Consider the following 25,101-nt stretch of genomic DNA (forward strand, 5'->3'; position numbering starts at 1 on the left):
ATTATTATAAATTAATAATTAATAACTCGGTCGGAAAACAATTTACACCGCCGGTAATAATTTACAATGTACAAAATAAAATAACCAACTTAATTACATATTACATCCTCGCATCTACAATATCAATATACATTTATTTATATATATTTATTTATTATTTATATATATTTACCATTAAATAAATAATCTTCAATGCGATAATAAACTTGCTATTTCGTGTATTTTTTTTTTTTTCCAATTATTTATATTTATATATTTATATCTATATATATATATATATATATATATATATATATATATATATATATATATATATATATATATATATATATATTTCTTAAATCTAGCTTAAAGTATCTAAAATTATTATTCACATAATTTTCATTATATATATAAATTATTTATATACTTCTGGATGCTCCAGTGGTAACCATTAATCTTAGTATCGTTAAGTATCTTCAATGGTTTCTCCCAAACCCAGACATAATAATAATAATAATAATAATAATAATAACCATCATCAGACTTGTCCCTAGTAAACAGTGTAGGGCGGCTGGGGCCAGAGCGGCGGAATAGGCGGCGGAAGACTGCCGCTCCAGGATCAAGTGTCCTTGGTGCTAAGACTGGAATCTTCGTCCTGGCTCCCGGGGTAGGGCAGGCCCAACTTGGGTCCCTGCTGGACGACAACGACGCACTTTCTCATGTGTTTCTCCAGCGTGCTAGGAACCGAGAAGGGCATTTCGCAGAACCGGCACTTGTAGGTGTCCTTGCCGTGCCTGCCGTGGGTCTTCATGTGCCTGGTGAGCTTGGAACTCTGGGCGCATGCGTAGGAACAGAGCTCGCACTTGTAAGGCTTCTCGCCAGTGTGAGAGCGCCTGTGCACGGTCAAGTTCGAGCAGTTCTTGAAAACCTTCCCGCAGTACTCGCAAGTGTCGTTCCTGCCGTGCCGTTCCTTCTTCAGGAGCGGACTGGGGAGTCCCTGGAGGGTCAGGTTGGACGTCGTGGCCTTGGTGACCTTCCGGAACTCACTGTTCTCCAGATAGTGAGCGCTGGGCAGCCATAAGCCCCCAAAATCGGGGCCCGCACGCGGAAAAGTCCCCGAGAAAATGTTCGCAGTCGCGGAAGAGTTGAAATTCGGAGACAGAGCGCTGTCCTTTTCTTTATTATTGTTCAGGGAGTTGGTGAGGTTCGAGGGACTCTCGGTTTTGAGGAACCCCCCGCGGTGGTTCTCCTGGAGGGCCTGCCGGTAAGCCTCGGAGTACTGAGCAATATTGTTGAGGCCGAACTTCTCCATGAGATCTCCGACTAAGCTGGGCTTCTGATCGGGCCTCTGGAGGCCTTCCCCTTCGGAACTCTGGCCTTGGGTGGTGCTCAGGTCTTCGGGAGTGTTCTCCTCCTCGGTCCGGGTCTTTTGATCCGTCTCGTCGCCCTCGTCGAGGTCCATATTCTCGTCGCAGCTGGAACCGTCATCAGGAACGGTCTCAACGCTGCCTTGAGGACTCGCGGGGTTCAGAGAGTCGGAGTGTTCTTTGCGCATGTGCTTGCGGAGTTTCGAGAAGTTCGAGAGTTCGACTTCGCAGACCTCGCAGCGTGCTATGGCGCCTCCGTCCTGGGACTCCTGGAACGGGCGGTCCTTCTCCTGGTGGCAGCGTCTGTGGACAATGAGGTTTGACTGGAACCGGAACTTCTTGTCGCAGATCTCGCAGGTGTAGACTGTTTCCGCGGAGTCTGTGATTATGGGAGTAGAAGGGGGATGGCTGGCCTTCTCACTGTCGGTGGAGTTGTTGTTGTTGTGCCCAAGAGGGCTCTGGTTGTAGCAAGGGGAGTTCTCCTTCTGGGTAAGTGCGTGGACTGTGAGGTTCGCGGGGGTCGTGGGGCTCGACGACAAGTGGGACTCGTTGGAGGAGTTCTGGGGGTTGTTGTTGTTGTTGTTGTTGTTGTTGTTGTTGTTGTTGTTGTTGTTGTTGTTGTTGTTGCTGTTGTTGTTGTTGATATTGGTGGGCTGGGCCGCAAGCGGGGCCTGGTGGGACTGTGGGGTGGCGACATTCGAAACGATCGTGGGATTTGTCGGTGGATTCGTTGGAGCCGCGCCTAAGGGCGGATTAGCGAGGCTCCTTAGGCGCGCCGAATAAAAATCCAGATTCGCTTCGAGTTGGGGTGGGTGGCCCTGGGTTCCGAGACCCCGCGCGTGCGAGAGTTCCGTCAGATTCGCCAGGTTCCGGGCGTTATTCAGGGTATCCAGAGAACTCCGGACTAGCGGGTCACCGAGGTTCAGCCCGTCCATGGCGCGGAGTGGGTCTCCGAGGTTCTGGAGGTTCCGCGTGGCGGTTTGGAGGTCTTGGAGGCCTCGGTAGCCCGCCAGGGGGTTCAGGGCCAGGAATTCCGGCCTGAACATCGGGGGGAGACTCCGTTCCAAGTGCTGGGGGAGTCGCAGGAAACTGTGCAGCGGGTCCGTGACCAGCGAGGAGCTTTGCAGCTGTCGGCTACTGCTGGAACTCGAGGTCGTTCCGCCGGAGGAGTTCGCTGCGGAACTTCCTGTGGATTTTCCGCTGAGGTTCAGGTGGTTCGGCGGGCTCAGGTGGTAGGAGTGACTAGGGTTCGGCGTCGGTGGACTCGGCGCGGGTGTGTTTGATGATGTGTTCGCTGAGGAGTTTGGTAGCCCGTACAATCTCGCTCCGTGGACGCTTTGCACGTGCTGGATCAGGTCCCAGGCGGATGTTAGGCGACGCGAACACTGCGAACATTGCAGGCATCTTGGCTCTGAAACAAAAAGTGAGGAGAGTTGTTAGATTTTTTTAATTTTAGAGTTTTTTACGGATTTTTGGGGGTGATTTGGTAAATTACGAATTAAATTTTCTACAAAAAAATTTATTTATAATTTTTTGATAAAAATCGATTTTTTTAGCCTTTTAAATTTAAAATAATTGAGAAAAAATTTATATAAATTTCCCTGGAAAAATGTGTTGGCTGGCAATATTGTTGAAGTAGATCGAAACATATGGCGCTGGGTAGCGATGACACCAGAATGAATATGTGGTGAAAAATCCCGACAAATATGATATCCGGGATTAAAAATATTGAAATTCAAAACCCGTAGGCGCCCCCACCTCCCCACCTCCTAAGGCTGCCGGAGCGAATGTCGTTAAGGGTCAGTTTCACAACCCCCGGTTATGACAATGCTTTCTTTCCTCCGTTAAATTTCGGGTTATATTATTTTTTAAATCGCCTCACGGTCCATTTTGCTCTCCAGCCCTTACTAAAAATGAAACCGAGACGAGCCCTCGATAGATTTCGCGTCTGTGATTATGGAGGCATATGTGAACCTGCAATTCGATACAGCCGCGGCCGACTTACTTGGAATTCTATAGGCGACCAACTGATAATAAGGATCACCATCTAGATGTCGACGAAATGATTTATCGATGGATTTTCTTTATTATTTTTTTTACTTTAAAGAAAAATTTACTTTCACGACAAATAATTCACGATTAAAAATAATTATTGAAGCTTATTAAATAATAATAAATTTTTTTTATCAATTTATATGAATTTTTATGCATGCATAAATTTTTAACATAAAAATTGAGCAAGCAGTATAATAGTTTATTTTATTTTCTCATTGACGCTGCGGTTAGAAATTTTTAGCGTCTCGCCTTTTATGTGGCGAGTGACACAACGCAGTGGTCACTGAATGTTTATTCATAAAAGCGCAATAAACTATCCAACAAAGAAAAATTAACTTCCATATAAAGATTTATAATCTCAATTATTTTAAACAAAAAAAAAAAAAAAAACAACAACAACAGAGCAAAAGGATTTTTTTAGTGAAAATGCACCCCACAAAGTGCATTCGTCGCATACGTTATCCAATCGATAATTTAATATCACGCGAGATTAAAGAACCTTTTACCGTTTACCGTAACCCATCACCCATCGCAAAAACAATAACTACGTCCCGAGACCAAAGCTGCATTATTTCATTACATTGCAATCCGCATTTTTGGGCCGAAACCTTTTGCGGTAATTACAAACAGTACAGGCTCATATGTAAATACATAGCTTATGTTTTATAGTTTATGGATGGTGAATGTGAATTTGGTTGTGGAATAGGAGAAATTGAATGTAAGAAACTCAATGCATGGTATTAGGAGATGTAGAGTTGGAACTTGTCATTGTGAGGGTCCTTTGTCATTTTTTTATGCATGAGAAAGGAAGTCCGCGAGATGACCAAAAGAACCGTTGGCTGTTAAACAATGCCATTCCGAACGATTAACCCGTAAACTGCCTTCCAGGCCAATTTGACGGGTAATTTAGAGGGAAAATCACTTGGCCACTACTACCCTTCCTTACTTTTATACTTTCCCATGATTTTTTTTTTTTTTAAGAAAAAAATTTTTTATTTTACTCAAACGTTTTTTAATAAAATTTTAAATTAAGATTTTTAATATTATTATTAATTATTTTGGAAAAAATATTAAAGATTCGAAAAAATTACAAGAAACATTTTTTGCAGAGAATTAAATTTTCTATAAATAAGTTTTTTTTTATTTTTTCTTATCTCCAATTGTTTAGAAAAAATACGAGTTTTAAAATTGCTAATAATTATTTTTCAAGCCCATTAAAATAAAAATTAAAAATTAAAATTTTGAATTAAATATTGAAGATCCTTGTAAAATTTTTGATATTTTGGGCAGAATATTGCTTTAAAAAAAAAAAATAAAAAAAAAATATTTTTATTACTGAAAATCAATTGACTTTTTTTTTTTTTTTTTTTTAAATATATTTAATTTTTTTATTGCAATTTTTCAGCCCCGTATTCTTGAAACTCCAGCTAAACGGCTGGTTCTCGTCATCTATTAATCGGAGTTTAGAATTAATTCGAGTGACAGTTGCTAAACTAAAAAGTAAACAAGTAAATACGAGAAAAGATTAAAGAAGATGATAAATCTCGGGTATGAATTGAACTTGTTCGCGAACTTTTAAAATGTCGCCGTTATTGTTTGCCGCAGTTGTGAAAGATTAAATAAAATCCGAGAGAGACCGGCTATCAAAAAGGTGAAAGAGAGATGAGGAGAAGAGCAAGAACAAGAAGGAGGAAGAAGATGAGGAGAAGGAGGAGGAGGAAAAAAAGAAGGGCGACGAGATAAAGAGATCCTAATTGGAACGTTCTCTTTAGGATTTCTTGAGACGTATCGGGTAATCTTTGTAGCTGAGAGATAGACTCTCGAGAAAGAAGAAGAAAAAAGGTCTTAAAGTACAGCTTTTAGTTTTTTTCGACATCAGAGCCCGATTGATTGTAATTTCTGGAGTGGCTTTACTTGCTGGAATAAAGTTTAAGTAAAGGCTGTACTACTTAGTATGTATAAATCCAATTGATTAACTATTTGTTTTACGCTCAGCTGTTCCAGGTCCACCCGCGGTCTTTTTTCTCGAGGTTTGATTTTCTCTTGGAAGGAGGATTTCGATCCAGAGCCAGAAGCCAGGAGCCAGAAGCCAGGAGCCAGATCAAGGATAAGAAGTTGTGTGAAAAAAATGGTAATGGAGAGTCGTAGTAGTCGGAGATAAGCAAGTGTCTGAGTATATTATGAAGGTGTATCGATTCGAGCTTTCATATGCAAACCTCGTGAGCTGACATCCCTCAGGATTATTTTTCTCTTTATTCTCTGGCTTTTTCCACCCTTGGATTTTTTATTTTTATGTATAAATACGTAACTGCTTTATTCGCGACTGTGTTACGTTAAATTTAAAATGCATTCTTTAGAGTGAGTTCTAACTTTACACTATTTTATTCTATTCATTTTATAGAAGGGCAATATTAACTATTTTTGAAAATTCAAAGTCTAAATTTATTTCAAAGTTGATTAATATTAATCATATAAAATTTTATATAAGGTATATAATGCCCCGAAAATTTATTTGAGACTCCATATGATCATATATGAGGTTTATAAGGCTTCAAAAATTCATATAAGACTACATATGATTACATAAAGCCACATATGATTTTTTAAGAGCATTTATAATCATATTAAATCACATATTAAGCATAAAAAACCTCACATACATTTTTTTCTATAAATAATTCATATTAAATAATTTATTTAGTTATCTTACGACGAAGAATTACAACAGATTGGAATTTACTACAAATCTTTAATTGAAAAATTTTTTATATAAAAGCTATTACTTGAATTCTATAAATTCTGTTATCACTTTTAAACGTGATAAAAAATTTTATGATTGACCATCCAATTAATCGTTAATGACCTCAACCATAAATTAGAACGCAGGTGATTAAGTGCTGTAGATAAAATAGTTCTGTCGTGACAGTAACAGAAACCACTTGGACGTTAGTTAACTTGTATCGAATTTAAAATTTTAAAAAAAAAAAAAAAAAAAAAAAAAAAATCAGTGACTTGAAACAATGGATAAACTATGGATGTTTCTATTAATTTTATTTGTCATTAAATTGACACACTCAAATCAGCAAGAAAACAAAAAGAAAACTCTATATTCTTGGGAAATTAATTTTGACGGGAATTTATTCAGCGAGAAAAACTGCGAAGCTGTTCTTATTTCGCCGCTATCACTTCTTGCAGAAGCTGAGTGCGTTCAAAGGTTTGTTTCAAATAAATTATTTTTATTATTTTTTTACAGATTTTAATAAAATCACTAATGATTTTTTTAGGGAACTTAATATCAGTGATGCTCACATTAACGTAAATTACCGACATGTTTCAGCCGTGTACGTTAACGTGGCCACGATAAACAAGAACAATATTTACTTTTCTGAAGGTATACAAGAAAATCTCAATATATTAGTATCAAAAATCGCGTTATTGTTCACTGATCAGCCAGTCGTGTCTTCGGATTATTCAGTACTATCGCCCGCTGCGTTGGTCCTCACTTACAATGATCCTTGTGGGTACAGAGAGGAAAATTTGATAGTCGAAATGGCGGTAAGTGACGATGGATTAATTGATTTCTCGCGTTGCTTTGTTCCTGTGTTTAATGAGACCAACATCGATGTCAGTCCTTGCAAATTTATAGATGGCCGTGTTTCTTGTACTTACAACGAGGAGGTTTTTATTTTTTTATTTATACTTTGGATTGAAAATTTTTATAATGGATCGAATTAATTATTGATTTTGATTTGCAGATAAATGACAAAGATTTGAGACTGAAAAATTTTGTCTACTGCCAGAAGAAAAGTGAAGAAAGAAAGTTTCTGATTGGAATGCTGATGGAAAAGACACTGAAGGAATTGAAAGGGTCAAGCGACTGGAAAATGTCCGAAAAAATTTCTGTGGAAAGTCTCATTACGTCAGGATACATTTATTTTTAGTAAATATTAAATTAAGAATTTTAATTTAAAAAAAAAATATTTTTAATTGTACCTGCGTTAGTTTTTTTATTTATTGTATATATATTTTTATATACATATCTTGAAAATAATAAAATAAATAAAAAAAAAATTTTTTTTTTTTAATTATTAGATTTAATATTCATTTAAAAATTAATGAGCTTATATATTTTTGTTTGCTTAATTAAAATTTTTCAATTGAAAAAAATCTATGATAATTATTGTCAATAAATTTTTTTTAGCAACAAGACTTGTAGCGCGGGAGTCTAGGGTTCGAAACCCGAAGCAGGTCAATGAATGACTGACATTACTTTTTCAATATTTTTAATTTAAAATTTTTCAAAAATTTATTTTTAAATAATTTGTATTTTTTTTATCTTCAAAAAATTATAATTTTTTTTTTTTTTTATTAATTTTAGACACTTTATATATTTTTTTAATTGTTAATTTTTGACAAACGTTTTTTATTAAACATAAAAAATTCAATAATTAGATATGTGGAATTTTTTAAAAAAATTGATTCGGAATTTAAAATTAAAGTTACAAAAAATTACCATGGATAAAAAGTTTTTGAGAGTATGTATCATTTTTATTTTGTCTGGGTCGCATTGGGTACAAGATTATAAAGTTTGAGCCAGAAGAATAAATATAAACATAAATAAAAATAAAAAGCAAGGGATGAAAAAGTGAGACAATTCCGGAGATAGAGCCAATTCGCGGGCAATTCTCCTTAGCCCTCGGCGACCCGGGAGTCCGGACATCTCGCCGAGGGTCTGGTCTTGGGATTGGAGTTCTCGAGCGAGTTAGCGACTGGCGATAAACAGGCGGAAAAGGGAAAAGCACATATGGGGCCACCAAGTCGTGCAGTCACAGTTCACGGATCACGTCATATTGCGAATATCGAGACACTCTTTGAGAATTAATATTCCAAATATCCCAGACAGCTTTGACACCTATCAAGCCTTTGTGTCGGATCAAAATTTCGACATCTGATTTTTAATTTTAATGTTTTAGAAAATATAATAAAATAAAAAATTATATAAATCGAACACGTGTGCCGATGAATAGACAGGGTGGCCTGTCCAGTGGGACAAATGAAACTAAATAATGAAAAGTAAAAAATATAACAACATCCCCTGCACTGTATCACATTGAGATCGCAGAGTAGCGTATGATCGCTTATTTGATACGTTCTAGCGTGGACGAGACGAGCAGACCGATGCCCTCGGACAATAGTACCGCAGATTACGTTTTTTAAATTTTAAATCATAAAGCCCAGGGGGTCACAACTGTCCACTGACAATCGCTTTTGTTGGAGAGGTTACTGTACAAGTGAGTGGAGAATAAAAGTTTATGTTGCACAGAGGTGCTTTATTTATTTATTTATTTTTGGGATTTGATTTGAGGAGTATTTTTTTCTTTTTTCATTCTTAATGCTAAAATGTTTAAAGTTCTAGGTCATAATCATAATATAGAAAATTATTTGTAATAGAAGAAAGAATTAAAAAAATTCTGAGCAATTTTTTGAATTAAATAAAATTAATATTTAGATTTTTTAATTTTTTAATTAATTTTTTAGAGAAAAAAAATTAATTGATATCTCTTAAAATTTATTTTATATATATTAATAATAATTATATGATAAAATCGGTTTTTTTAGTGAAATTTAGTCTTTAATTTAAAATAATTATTAAAAGACTAATTTTTATTAAAATACACTTTTTTTTTTTCGTTAAAAATAATTCCAGACTTTATTTTTTTTAACTCAATAAAATTTTGCTAGTCTTAAAAATTGACTAAACGTTTAATGTTTAAAATTAAAATAAAAAATTCAAAACAATAGAGATGACAGTATGGGATTCAGCTATTCATACCGTATAGATTGTACCTCGTGTGCTCGCACGAGACAAAATAGGGAGCGGAACTGGATTTAACCCTTTCAGGTGAGACAGTAAGCAAAGCTAAAACATCTGATGATCTCTCATCTTCTCATTGAACTCGTCCACGCGCGCAACCTCGACCCTTTACAAATTAAAGCTCAACACTGGACTTTTTGTGATACTTTTTTGCCCAGCAAATCCGCGCGGTCCCCCGAGCCCAATTAGAGTCGTCCTATTGTCGAGCCACGTGGTGATCACGAGCCACTCTCTCAAAAGTGTCTTTTGCAATTCTCTTTTTTTTTTCTCTCTCGAAAATTTTATTTTTTTTTTTTTTAAACAAAATAAAATAAAAAACTCACCGGAATTAATAGTATTGGTGTCGGCATCGACGGACTCGGTCTTGACTTTCTTGGTGAGTTCCTCCTTGTCCTCGTCGTTCTCGGTCCGTCTCTTGGGGGTCGAGCTCGCACTGGCTCTGAGCTCGATGGGGCTGCCACTGTCGGTCGCGCTGACCTGGGGCGTAGGAGGGCTCTCGACTCTACCGATCCTCTTGTTTATCGGCGCGGATATGCTCGGCACCGAGTTAAGCTTTTCGGGGTCAGCGGATTTCAACGCCAGAGCGTCCTCGGGGTCAGAGTCCTCGTGGGCCGTCGTCGGGGGAGGACTATGACAGCCCTGGAGGGTGCGACAGTGGTTTACCTTGTGCTCGATGAAGCGGACGATCTCGCTCAGAGGGTACGAAATCCGACAGCCTCCACAGTGGACTGTGTCTGGCGGAATCGACCCTTGTGATGGTTCCGCTGTAACAATAAATAAATTTTATTTATTATTGTTATTATTTTCATTATTATGAAAAAAATATTGAAGATATAAAAATTGATAAGAGACATTTTTTAAATTGAATTTTTTTTTAAAAAGATCTTTGTAAAATTTTTGATATTTTAGACAGAATTTCGATTTAAATAAAAAAATTTAGAATTTTATTACTATCAATATTATTATGATCATTTTGAGTTAAATATCAAAGATATAAAAAAATAATAATAGATATTTTTTACAAGAAATTGAATTTTCTATAAAAAAGATTCTAATGACTTTTTTCATATTTTTGATATTTTAGACACATTAGACATTAATATTAGAATATTAATTTAAATACAAAACTAAAGAATTTTTTTTTTAAGAAATATCGAAGATATGAAAAAATGATCAAAAAATTTTTTTTATAGGAAATTGAATTTTTTATAGAAAAGGTACTTGTGATTTTTTCTATATTTTTGATATTTTAAACAGAATATTAATCTAAATAAAAAAAATTTTATTATTTGCAGTTATTATTGTTATAAAAAATTAAAAAAATAAACTATACACAATAATGTTACTTAAATGATAAAAAATTTATGACTATTAATTTATCAATTAAAATAAAAATATTTTTCACAATTACAATCACAAAAAAATGGCGATAGAGAGAATTATTAATGGCGTAATAAAAATACGGGGCCAAGTGTAATCGAGATTTTTCGAGTCAACGAGTGATATTATATTATCTGAGTCTATTTCTGTGAGTAGATATATATAATAATTCAGCGTGACTACTTCGGCCGCAGAAAGAGGTCCGAGGTCACCCGCAGACGCAACAATTCATTTTTAGGGCCCTCAGACTTGATACCGTGTACTTCTTATATTATATTCGATGGTATTATTCCCAAGAAGGGAAAAGTATTAACATAGAGATTGGCATTAGTGGGTATCGATTTTTCACTTGAATTATTTTTACCAGCTATTAGATTTCCTTTTTCGACTCCCAATATGCTCATAAGTAAAAATTTATCTAAATTTAACAATTAAAATTGCACATTTTTTATTATTCAATTGAATTTTATATTTAAAAGAAAATGAATCGGTTAATTCTCGAATAATAAATTCAAAAGTAGTACATAGTTACAATATTAATACAGAGAAATAAATTTGAATTTATTACGAACAGAAATTGGAGATTACAATGACGGAGCAAAAGAATTACAATAATAATAAATGATAATAAATAATAAATAATAAAAGTATGTAAATAAAAGTATTTTAAATTCTTTTATCTCGTTTAGTCCTCGTACTCTGCATATTTTAAACTAAATATATACAGACATATTTTAAAAAATCTATATCTGGCTACCAGTCACTTGAGATAAGTGATAATAGATTTTCTGGGGCGGAGTCACACATACGGAAGACTTTAAAGTCCATTGCGCAAGCCAGCAGGTCCAAGGATTCTGATTGAGAGTGCAGGCCACTCCTCGTATGTATAACATATTTAATGTATGTCAAGTTTTATACAAAAATAAAAAAAACAAAATTTTTTCTTTAATTGAGAAAATTCGTAGCAAAAAAGCCGATTTTAAGCTTCAATAATTTTTTTTCTTGCTTTAAAAGATTCTTGCTTCAAAATCTGTTTATGCTTGCTTCAAAAGTATGTTTTTAATTCAATATAATCTAATTCTCTAACCAACAAACATATTTTATTGGGATAAATTCATTAAATTCATTAAAAAGTTATAATTTTATTTTATCAAGAGATCTAAATATTTAAAAAAAATTTTTTTATCAGTGCAAATGTGATATTTTATACACGTAATAGTGACCACTGCAATGTACTGATTATTTTGATACTTTCACGCGTCAAACAACCGCCCACTCACCTAACCCCTCAGACGAGAGACTAAGGCGAGGAAAAAATGAATATAAATATGAATATGAATACTAAACACATCCGACCCGGTTTGACTTGAAAAAAAATTAAAAACGCGAATGAATAAAAGTAAAAAACAGTATTATACATAGTACAGTAGTTTAATACTGTACGGGATGACTTGAATGGTGGACCATGCCACGAAGAGTCCGTTATTCGCCTACGATTCAAAAGCGCTCGGTTAGAAATGAGAGACGCGCGACCAGACCGGTCGTTAACGACAATGGGCTTTTGTTTTTTCGGGGGCAGATGTTAGTCTCAATACACTGAGATTCTGTGCATCTATAAGAGAGATGTTGTAATATTTTTGTGTGTATGTGGGGAGCGTGCAGACGAACACGCGATACGCAGTAGCACGGTTTTAACCCTTTTTCTTAACCCTATTTATAATCAAGAGACACATCCTATCCTTTTGGTTTTTTGCAGACTTAATCTTTTTTAAATATTTTTATACTTGTGTATATATTTTTACTTGACAAATTTTTTTTTATAAAAAAGTTAAAAATAAAATTAAAATTTTTTTTTTTTTTTTAATTAATGTTATTATTTTGAGCCAACTTAAATTAAATTAAATTCTCTTTAAAAAAGTTTCTCATATTTTTGGTTTTTAATACAGAATTTAAATTTAAATAAAAAATAAAAAGAAATTTACAAAACCTCAAATTTCACTGGCCAAAAAAAAAAATTTACAAAACTTTTTTTTTTTTTAAATAAAGAACGCATCCAATGGATTAATGTCACGTGTATAAAAATAATAAAGAGCAAAAATGCAGATAAAAATCATCAGTTGAAAACTTGAAGATTGTAGTAAGCGACGGGAAAAATAAGAAACGGGTAAACAGTTACGGACAACGGAATTTTATTGTGTTGAAAGAGAGTGTGATAAAAGATGGAGATGAAGATGAGAGGAAGAATAGCTGGCGGAAGTGCCCGGGAAGAACAAAACCGAGAATAGTAAGTAAATACTGAAAACTAACTATAAGATCTGGGGAAGAATAAAATCTTATGGGTTGAGCAGTGGCACATACACACACAGCAATAAGTTCTGTGCTATATATATATATATATATATATATATATATATATATATATATATATATATATATATATATATATTACACACATAGACAGACAAAAATACAGGGATGGAGTATAATGGACAATATTGCTCGGGTATAACTTGGATTGCTTATAAATTGCTCCATACATTTATAATACTGATACCGACATAATATATTTTTATACTCGTTGATTTTTGGGCAAGACGTTGGAAAATTTTGCTGTGTTCCTCGGAACAGTAATAGTAATAGTAACGAATTGAGTGGCTGAGAAAATAGTGGATAGAATTGTGAGTTGCGAGGAGGAAATTCAATGTTAGACGTTATGTCTCTTGCTCGGGATCTGGAATGTCCTGAGGCAGCCGCTTGTTAGAACGTTCGTCCTGTCAAAACGTCCAGAGGACACATTGATGCAATCGAATTACGATCATCCCCGGGGCCGTCCCGCTCAAACCAATAATTTCATTATCCATTAGTATTGGGTCGCGCCAATTTCCTCCAGGTCTTTTCCCCGCGCCCTGCCGATGTATATCTTTACTAGTCTCTACATCTAGAGATATATAGATGGTACAGATGAACAACCCACCCGACGTCATGTCATGTGTTCACGTACTTCACTACCCCCATTGTTACGTTCGGTTATAAATCCAGAGACCAGACCGATACAAAAAACCGATTGATTAATTCAAATTCAATTATTATATATCGCTATATAAATTTAATCGAATTACTTTTTTAAATGACAACTCGATATTTAATTATTTGACTTCTGGATTTAATGGAGAGTCAAGGGTTCGAATAAAAAAAATTTTTTTAAAGCTGGAATTTAATTATTGAAATTTAAAGTCAAATTTCAATAATTAAATTAATTGATATTTTAGAATTAAAAAAATTGTTTAATTGATTTTTTATATAAATTATAGAAAAAATAAATTAAATCTTTAATTTAGAGTTTAATTTTTTGGTTAAATAATTTTTGTTCGTCTAAAAAAAATTGTAAGTTAATTTTTGATAAAAAATCAAGAAAAATAATTCAATTTTTAAATAAAAAATAAAAAATTTTTTTTCTGAGGCATCAAAGGAAGGTCTAGAGTTCGAATCCTGATCAAAGTAATTTTTTTTTACGATCAATTTAAATGAAATTAAATAAATACAATTAATTTAATTTTTTAAAATAAAATTGTTATTAATAAATATCCTCAAAAAATTTAATAAATAAAAATACGAACCAAAATATCGATTAATTTTGTACGCCATAAAGGATTTCAATTAGACCACAAATCTGAGAACAATAAACCACAAAATTACCGAACTAACTCCTTGATTTTGTTAAAAACAATCACATTTTGCGTTAAAACTAAGCTCCTGCACAACCAACGGCCTCGGCAAACAAAATGAAGCTTCTGTAACCGAAATTTGATAATTACAAAACACACATGAGTGTAGATCGGTCCATGCTTAGATGCTGACTGGGTTAGACGGCGAGGAGGGGGCCGGGCCCCAGTTACATCAAAAGAATTTAAAATAAGGACCCTAGCGCGCGCACACTGCCCTCCGTCAGAATCACTTCTTGCAAGGAGGGGTGGGGGCCTTATTTCGACTCACAAACTCGCACATGTCCATCTATGAGCTGCGGAGCTTAGTGTTGAGACGGAGAAAGAACGGCTTTCTATGATTTTTTGTCGTCAACCCTTACCAGTGTCTCCTTCGGGCCTTTCACCCGGAGCTGCTTTTTCTTCCCCTTTTTACGGATCCGTTTTTTAGAGAGCACCCTCGTGCTGGGGCATGACGCGCGATATCCGCGCCCCAACAAAGAAATCGCCGTTTTTCCTTTCCCATACTCTCCCCACTCTCTCGCGGTTCCTGCCTGGTATAAGAGTAAAAAACTCTGGTACGTTGCGAGGATCAAATGCGAATCGTTTTTTTTATTTATATACTGCTTATTCCGGACCTTGTCATACCTTGTACCTTATACCTGTATCCTGGGAGTTTTTTAATCCCCCTGTTTTTTTTTTTTTTTTTTTTTTTTTTTGATAACGTGCCCTCGATTTTTTTGCCACAAGTTTTAATAGTAAAAATTATTTTTATTTGCAATGGGTCATTTTAATAAAAGTTATATTTTATATAAATTATTTGTTGTTTTTTTTTTTTTAACTAAGCTAAAGAAAATATTCTATAAAAAATGTTAATAAAAATTATTTAACTATAGAAGGATAATAAAAGGCTTCAACATAATTAATTAGTTTTGTTAATATTTTTTTAAATAATTGTTAACGTTTAAATTTAATAAAAATTAATTTATTTATTGATTTAATTTTTTAAATTCAATTTTTTTTTTTTTAATTCTCAAAAAAAACATTGAAATAAATTCAATTGATTATTTAGTTGGTTTTTAAATTGAAAATAAATATTTTCAATAAATTTTAGACTATTAATTTTTTTCTCCAAAATTTTGCTAAGAATTTATCAAAATTAGAACATTAAAATAATTTATTATCTCTACAAAACTATTTTGTGATATTTTTGTATCTTTTTTAAAAAATTTGAACCCTTAATTTTTCCAAGTACTTTTTTATAAAAATAAAAATCCAGCTTTGAGCCTTCAAGTGACGACAATTTATCAAAAATAAGCACAATACCCAATTTCAAGCCCATTTAAAAAAAATTACCGTCTCACAATTCGCAAAATAAGAAACCCTTTCGCACAAGTCTCTCCAGGAATCCCAGAAGTCCATCTAAAAATAATTACAGCCGTCTATTTTTCATAACTCATACATAATAAAATCGCTATAAAATAAAATCCGAGTCACGGTACCCAAACAAAAAATGACAATGAAAAAATAACGTATGTCAAAAATCGGTTTAAAATATTTGACGAGGAAAATGCCACTCATCTTGTATTTTATTTTTCACACATTATATTTATCCGTATATATATATATACATATGAAGACCAAATTCTGTTCTGTGCCGGACCGGGTTCTCACGGCAAGTGAATGGAGCACATTTTGGCTGAACATGTCGTCTATCGTGGGAGGATCGGAATCGTGAGTCGGTCTTTTGTGACCGACACTGAGTAGTGTGCAGGACATTGTCCATTTACTACACTCCATTTACCAGACTACCGTACACTACACACACACACACACACACACACACACACACACACACACACACACACACACACACACACACACACACACACACACACACACACACACACACACACACACACACACACACACACACACATATATATATATATATATATATATATATATATATATATATATATATATATATATATATATATATATATATATATATATATATATATATATATATATATATATATATATATATATATATATATATATATATATATATATATATATATATATATATATATATATATATATATATATATATATATATATATATCTGTATGTGTATACATAATGTGTATACCTTGCTATACAACAGGTCCCGGGCCGGGCCCAGTAGAAACTGACCTGTCCCCTCGGGACCTTTTCAAGACGTCATTGCTTCTCTATCCCATACACAACACAACTCACAACATACAACACATTTCTATATCTACTCGATAATCCACAATAATATAATAAATATATATTTCCTTTCATCTAAAAAAAACCCTTTCGTGATTTTTGATCAAAAAAAAAAAAAAAAAAAAAAAAAAAAAAAAGGAAAGAAAAATAAAATAAATCATGTGGGTACAGTTATGATCTTCCCAGGTGCTCCAGGTGCTTTCACTTTTATAGTTCAATCCTTCTAAAATCCGTTCTCACGCGTTTTACTTTGTACTTTGAATTTAATTTACGCGGCTACTCCTACACAACTAGACCGGATAATTTTTCTTTTGGCTTCTGTATTTACACGTTTTATTTTCTTTAGATTTTTGGGGACAATGAACTTTAATAAAAAAAGTCTTGACCATTTTTTCATTTTTCTTTTTTTTTAACAAATAAATTTAATTTTAAAAATTATTAAAAAAATATTTCATCTTTAATTTATTAAAATTTCTACAGGCCAATTTTTTTTTTCTATAATTTATTTGCTAAAAAAAGTCGTAAAACTTATGATAATTTCAAATTCGTCGCGTTGTTAAACTGTACACACATTTGTTATTACATGGGACGCCGCGGAGAAATGAATGCAAGTTGTGTGATGTGATACGATGTACAATAAATCCAGTGAAAAGTAAAGTTTTGCGGTGCGTGGCTAGCAGAGGCATCGCGGTAAAATTTCACAATAGATTCGAACAACACAACAATATAATAATGTAACGAGCACCGTGATATTCGAGTTATAATTAACCGGTGGTAGTTTGACGCCGGTTTTAACTGCTGGACACACAATGTCGCGGGTTTGCGATTCGCTACATCTTCATAATCCCAAACATAATTATTATTATTGTAATTATTGTTACTGCCGGTACTGTATGTTTGTAATATTACGTACGTTTTATTCACTTTCTATTCGAGGCATATATTAATGATAAAATATAAACAGTGACAATTATATTCAACGTATTGCATATTTTAGAATTATATGATTTTAATTAATTTATTTCTAGGAACCTTGCAGTCACTATGTGACTGCCGTAATTTGTAAAATATAAATAAATAAAATTTTGCTTTTATTAAATATTGAATTTGGTTAAATTGCGCTGTATTTTTTTAAATATTGACGTTTTTAAAGTTATAAGCTCATCCCAATGTTGCACACATCAAGAGCTTTCATTTGAGTACACACATGCATTTTTGATATTTTTTTCATATATAGCTAGATAGATATATATAATATATATAAATATATGAAAAATAGATGTGGGTACTCAAATGAAAGGTCTTGATTAGGTTAACAATAAGATGAAGTTATATCTTTAAAAATGTCAATAGTTCACAAGACACAAGGTCATTTCTTAATTTTATAACGATACCAAATTTAACGACACAAAATTTTACTTACTCTCTTAATAATATAGATTATTATCATTATTATTTCTGGACATTACAAAGTCATAAAATATTTACAAATAATTTAAACGAAATTAAAAAAATATTAACGAATATTTATTTGTTAAATAAAATATTTGTATTGGTACTCAGTAGGGAGCAGTGAAACTGCAACACGATACAGCAACAGCTCCAGATATTGATATATTTAATGTTTACTCTGTTCTGTTGGGGATCTCTTCAGACTTGAGACTTCTCGACTAGACCCAAAACACTTAATATAATGCTTAATACAATTTTAACACCAAACTTTTCTGGTCGGACACTGCTGTAGGTCTCGTCGCTTTATATTGGTCGCATCTTCTATACATAAACATATGTATACAATATACAACTCTAGTCTTATAGAATACATCTGAGTTTTAGAATTTTAAGTCTGTGTTGTTATGGGTAAATTATTTATTCTTTAAAAAGTAAACCTCATAATAGCCCGGATAAGTTACAAGTTTCAAGTGGAGAAGAACTAAACATCTTATTTTCTTCTTCAATATTTTCGAGTTTAGTTTTTAAATTTAATTATTTCATTTTAAAAAAATAGAAAAAATATCTGCGTGTTTTTCAATAAGGAAACCTTCAAGTTCCCGAAAAAAAATTCAAAAAATTTTAACATACAAATATATTTAGAGCCCTCGGACAAAAAATTATAAATAGCGGCTGAAGTTGTGGAGCAAGTTCACGGGAACTCGGTATAGTGTTATATATTATATATATAAATATAAAGTTTAAGTTATTTAGCGTAGCGGAGTAGGTGAGGGAGACAGTGGGAGGATGTTTTTAGATTTTGTTATGTTACTTCTCACTCAGGGTTAGCTAGGAGTTCATATTAATATTCAGATAACCGATCGAGCAGAAATAAGATCAAAATCTGTGTTTTTTTTTTTTTTTTTTTTTTTATTATTATTATTATTAATAACTAGCTAGCTGACCTGAGACATTTTTTGCCTAAATTTTAAAGTATTTTATTTTTTTACTAATTAAATTGATCAAAATCGCGATATTTAGTAATTAATTACAAAATTAAATATTGCGAAATAATGATAAGATTTTTTAAAAAATTACAAAATTTTTTTTTGATTGAAAAAAATAAAAAATTACCCTTTTTTTTCCTTAAACTTATGAATAATTGTTATTTAAAATTAATTTCAATAATAATTTAAGAAAAAAAAAAGAACTTGAAGCTCAGATAAAAAAAAGAAGATAAAATCTCGATTTTTTTTTTTTATGTTTAAATCTCTATCAAGATTCCGTTTATTTTACAAGCCTCTACTTTGTCACATGTTAGAACAAAATAAGTGTAAATAAATAAAAGACAGTAGAGTATCTTTTCATACGGATTCATATACATAATAATATACCAACTTTGTACCGTAATATATGCGGAGATCTGATTAACGAAAATCTCGTGGAAAATCTCCTATGGGAACGCCGGAAGCTCGTTATTCAGATAACAAAACTATTTTAACGCGTTGCCATGTTACTTTTTATAAACTTTTTACTTTTAAGAAAATATTGTACACTTTATGTTGTTTAATTTAATGTTAATAATTCGTTGCTGGTATAAAAACTGCAGTGTGATTCAGAAGGAACAGGGAGGGATAATTGAATTGTTAATAGCGGCCATTGCAATTGTACTATTGGCTCACGAGAGTCAATAACTCTGCGTGATATAATTTTTACGAATGTAACTTGATGTAACTACTGTAGTTAATTGGACCAATGTTGAGTCAAGGGTTCTTTTTTTTTTTTACTACCGGCCATTATCTTTTATTCATTATTTCATAATAATTTTTTAAAAATAATTCTACAATTTTTTGTGGAACAAAATTAAATAATAAATAATTTTCAATAAAAATTGATAAAGATCTTTGATATAAATCAAATATCAATAGAATTCTATCTAGGCCGTTTTTTTATGACTTTTTTTCAAGCGCTAAAAAAAGCTACCCAAAAAAATGAAGAGACTCAAAAAGTAATAAATAAAATGTATTAAAAAATAAGTTGAAAGGTTTAAAGTAACAGGTAGATAAAAAATGGGACAAGGTGAAAAATAGGTACAAAGTAATTGAATATAATCTTATAATATTATAGGGGAAGCACTTTTAAACTGCTGCATTACTAAAATCTCAGCTAAAGTGTTTAAAGTGACCCTTAGCCCAGTGGTCAGGTAGAAGCGGATGCTGGAAAAAGGATCTCCCATACAAGCGAGTTTTTATTTAAGCGTGTGTCTAAGTGTGCAGGGGAGACGGCCCTTCTCTCTCCGCTCGGCCAGCTTACATTATATTATTCTACATTGTATATATTATATTATGCAGAGGACAAGTGAGTATGAAGGAGCGACAAACCGTGCATAATAGGAGCAGATCATTACCGAAAGGCATTTGCACCTAGAAGAGGAGGGTCTCCTCGGACAATGCCGGACAATGGCCTGGGAAACCGAGACTCCACAACATTAAATGCTAAATATAAGTATCTATTCTTTTCTTTTCAACCTGACTTGGATTAGACTTTAGTCTTTTTTGTCTGCTGCTTTATTTTTGAGAGTCTTATTTATGTTTTTTAATTTACTAGCCAGGAAAATTGTTTTGGAAATGCCTTCTGTCTCTGGGCGCTCGATTGGGGAGCAAATTTAGGAGCTAATAACCCATCCCCGGTCTGGGTTACGGCCATTGCCCAGATTGGATTGACGATATACTGTCGTTGATAATAGTTGGATTTGCGGAGATAAATATCGGATTACTATAAAGTAAAGTTTGATTTTTTTTTAAGTTTATGATTTAATTATTTAATTCATTTTAGAAAATTTTGTTAATTAATTCATTTAAAATAAAGAATATTTAGAAATTAATTGATGAAAAGTAATAAGATTAAGTTAATTTTTAAAAGTGTATTTTAATTATAATTATTTTAATTTAAATTAAGGAAGAAAGAATCTATTGTCATAATTTGAAATTAATAATTGAAGTTAATCAAATAAAGATAAATAAGTCTTGGATTTATTGACGTAATGTATTAATTTTTTAGAATTGTTATGTTAATTTTATTAATGTGAATAAGTGAGAAAATAAATTATGATGATTATTAAGAATAAAATTATCTTTTAATCAATGAAAAAGCATTCTGGGATTTGTTATTGTAAAAAATTTAATTTGAGATATTTAAAATAATTATAATTAGGAAAAATAATTGAATAAAAAAATTTATTGCAAAGTAATAAAATGATATGGCAATAAAATTAATTTTTAGATTTTTTATCGATGTAATAAAATTAAAATTTGTATTTTATTTTAGTATTAATAATTAATAACAGAAATTTTTATTTGAATTATTTAATATCAGAAAAACTTCTCAATTTTTATTTAAATTAATTTAATAAAATAAATAATAAAATTCTTCCAAAAAAAAAATATTCAATATCGATTTTACAAATATCAAGTAGCCAACACCGACGACTTGTCTGACTGGCGATAAGTGTCGCCACCTGGCCGTCCTATTGGCGAACTAAGCCTCTTCTGTCTCTATTGTTTTATCAGTTATCACGAAAATTGATCAGTTTTGATTATTAAAAAATTTTTTTAATAAAAAGAATTTAAGCTTCTATTAATATTAAAGAATAAAAATGAAAAAAAAATAGTTTGGCGAGTAATAATTTATAATTCGAGAAGCATAAGACGGTTTGCGTTACCTGGGCGCGTGCTGAGCCCAGTGTCTGAGAGGATGAGACAAAAAAGGGGTAACGCCACGCGCCAGGTTAATCTCTCTTAAAGTCAGAGTGTTTTTTGCCGAGCCGTTTATTTGAGCTCGCGTCGCTGAATGACCTAGAATAATAATAAAATAAAGAGTAGGCCGTATGGAATGGAAGAAAAAATAAAGAATAGGAGCTGTAGACTGAAGACAGCTCGAGAAATAGAAGAAAAATGCATAAGAAGAAGGAACATGTGAGGAAGATAAAATAAAGCAATGCAGCGCTTGCTTAAACTATTCAAAAGTAAAGGCTGAAGGCTGCTTTGTAATTTATAGTAATCAAAGACAATATTACATATATATATATATATATATATATATATATATATATATATATATATATATATATATATATATGTGATGGTGTATAGAGGCATATGTCTCGCACGTGCCGACACCGACACCGACACTAGATGTACTCGATGTTTGTTAAATAACATCTTCCAACTCTTTAAGCTCACGGCGGTTCTTCAGCGAGATTATTCTGCCCTAAGTACCGCCGACTATTTTCATTCCGACGACGCTTTTGATTCATCGCCGTTTTGTTTATCCTCAGCTTGTTTTATTGCGAGGGGTAATTATCATTGTTTGATATTTTTTTATTATTATTAATGTTCAGTCAATAGAAAATTAGATGATGATAACTCTTCTGTTTTTAGTGAGGAAAATATTTTAAAAATTAAAGTTTGTAGGATTAATTAATTAATTATACTCACTTATCACTTATCACAGTTTAATGGGTGATATTTATGATTGTGATTACTTTTTTTATTGAAGTAAATACCTCGAGTGTGAAGTGTTAGTTAAAGTTTAAAAACAAAACTTTACAAATAAAGATTTAATATTAAATTGAGAAATAAATCTTAAATCGTTAATGAAATTTTTACTGTATAATTTATCAAGAAAAATAATTATTTTTCAATTTTTTTCAATTAAAATTTTTTCTTTATTTTGTGAAATATTTTTTCTCAATTAAAAATGTAATTAATTTTCATAAAAAAAAAATTATCAATTTATTAGATTTAGATATTAATGTAAATTTGTAAAATTTTATAAAATATTTTTTAATTGTTGAATTGTTATTTTAATACATTTTTAAAATAATGATTACGAAAATTATTTTAAAGATTTAAATAGCCAGAAAATTGAAAAAAATTAATTACTGAAGAATGATAATCAAAAAAGGTGAAAAATATAATGAATGAAAAATTGAAGATACATGTTTGAAAAATAATAAACGGTGTTGATTCATAAAATGATGGAAGAGTACAAAGTGTCAATAATATGAAAACTAAACAAAAAATATTATTATAATATGTATTCTGTATAAATTCTGGGTAAAAATATATACTGTGTATCGAGTGAATAAGAGTCGTTGAATGTTGTATATAGTGAGCACAAGTCGGGTCAGAAGTAAAGGAAGAATAAAAATTATTATAAAACTGTTGCCCGGAGTACCAGAGTTAGTTTAAGTAGAGATAGAAAGTAAAAGCAGACGGAGTTAAAAAAGTGAGGAGAAATTATTAAGTGGGGTGGGTGGGGGTTTTACTTTTTTAAAAAATAAACTCGCGCATGACATTGCCCTAGCGACGTTTGTCACGCCGACTTATTCGGATACTAATTAAAAATTCAAACGCCGACACTTTAACTAGTTGCGCCCTTTTTACTTGTGGATTCTTATCTGTTTTTCTTCACTTTTCGTTTTTTTTATTCTTGCAACTCTCTGTTACTGATTTTCTGGTTTTATCTTTTTATTTTGATATCACTTCCGACGGTTCGACTGACACTCGAATTTTTTGTGTTTAATAATTTTTATTCTTATATTTTGGACATCAAAGTATTTACCAAATTTTTATGTAATATTGAATCAACTACTGAGATGGTTTATTTAAAAAAATAATTAACCTTTTACAGATTTCTTAAAATTTATAGAAGAAAAAAATTTATTCGATGCAGAACATAAAAAAAAATTTTTAATTGTTTAGTTGAAGTAGTAATAAAAAATATAACAATACTGAAAATAAAATCAAGTCCAAAAATTTTGAAGTTGTCTTTAAAATTTTTTAAAAAATTCAAATTTTAGTAAAATAAATTTTTTTTAATTAAAAATAAATAAAATCTTAAATATTGTAATAAAAAAATTTGGTATTATTTTTTAAAGAATCAAAAGAATCTTAAGTACTGAATTTTATGAAAGAATGCAGAATTTAAAGTGATCAAGACGATTATAAAATTTTTTAAGCAGGAATAAATTTTTTATTTATGAATAAATTGAACTTATAAATTAAAGAAATTTACATAAATTTTGTAGCCTAAGTTTTTGTGTAATAGAATTGTTGTCAACTGTAAAAAGTGATCAAGTTTGTTTTTTAAAGTTCAAAGTTATTTTAACCGAAAAGTATGAAAAAATACACTAAAATTTTCACTGGTCGAATTATAAAAAATGTATGATTAAAAATTTAAATAAACTTTTAAATGTTTGGCTAAAATCTTCAAAACTAGTGTATTTAAAAAGAAAAAAGATAATCTTGAAAATGTTCATACACTTTTTTTTTTTGACACAAAAAAGAATTAATTTATTTTCGGTAATTATCAAGAATTTTTTTTTTGTCTAGAGAAAACGTCGAATTGAACAAAATAATTTTTACTCAATTCAAATAAAACTATTCAAATATTTACCAATGATAGTAAAGACACATATTATTGACATTATTTAGCTAGAAATTAATAAATCAAAATTAATTTTAAAACTTAAAAAATTTTGCTGTTGTATAAAAAACTTTTAACCATTTTTTATTTAACAAAAAAAATTAAAGTTACCAATATTACCTTGAGCGATTCTAACAGCGGGCATTTTGATCCTCATGGTGCCGAGGAAGGAGCTTTTCCAAACTCGGTACCAAAAATCCAAGGTCTCTAGTCTAATTTATCAGTAACTAAAATCACTAGTCCTGTCAGTTCTTTCTCACATTGACCAGTTCTATCTCCGCGGCCACATGCTTGCAAATAAAATAAAATTACAACCATCTACTACTTCATTCAGATTTAAATCCCTCGGTCATTTCGAGCGTCTCATTATTAATAATAATAATACTAATAATATAATAATAATAATGTTAAAAGAAATCCCACTATCTAAATCCCGTATCACCGTGATCACAATTTTCTGATAATAATTTTAATAGATAATTAATAAAATAAATAAATAAACGAAACAAACACCTCACTCGGTCCACCTCTTGTCCACTCACAACAATAACCACTCGATAATAAT

At 31.7% G+C, this 25,101-nt stretch overlaps 2 protein-coding genes and 1 long non-coding RNA gene across 3 annotated transcripts in view; 1 reads left to right on the forward strand and 2 right to left on the reverse strand.

Moving 5' to 3' along the window:
- LOC141536670 (uncharacterized) overlaps nucleotides 1-25,101 on the reverse strand; it is a 79,346-nt gene that overhangs the window by 36,209 nt on the left and 18,036 nt on the right. The gene's annotated exons all lie outside the window — the stretch shown is intronic.
- Cph (BCL11 transcription factor chronophage) lies at nucleotides 460-24,959 on the reverse strand. Its single transcript, XM_074256061.1, has 3 exons — nucleotides 24,657-24,959; nucleotides 9,603-10,043; nucleotides 460-2,760 (listed from the first exon to the last, which is right to left on the reverse strand). The coding sequence occupies exons 1-3, from the start codon at nucleotides 24,691-24,693 to the stop codon at nucleotides 602-604; spliced, it is 2,637 nt and encodes an 878-aa protein (XP_074112162.1). The 5' UTR covers nucleotides 24,694-24,959; the 3' UTR covers nucleotides 460-601.
- LOC141535862 (uncharacterized) lies at nucleotides 6,425-7,345 on the forward strand. Its single transcript, XM_074256023.1, has 3 exons — nucleotides 6,425-6,618; nucleotides 6,689-7,082; nucleotides 7,160-7,345. Exons 1-3 carry the CDS (start codon nucleotides 6,425-6,427, stop codon nucleotides 7,343-7,345), a joined length of 774 nt encoding a protein of 257 aa, XP_074112124.1.

This window comes from Cotesia typhae, unplaced genomic scaffold, assembly GCF_013202065.1.
Source record: "Cotesia typhae breed Kobodo isofemale line unplaced genomic scaffold, CoteBio_Ctyphae scaffold_152, whole genome shotgun sequence".
NCBI lineage: Eukaryota > Metazoa > Arthropoda > Insecta > Hymenoptera > Braconidae > Cotesia > Cotesia typhae.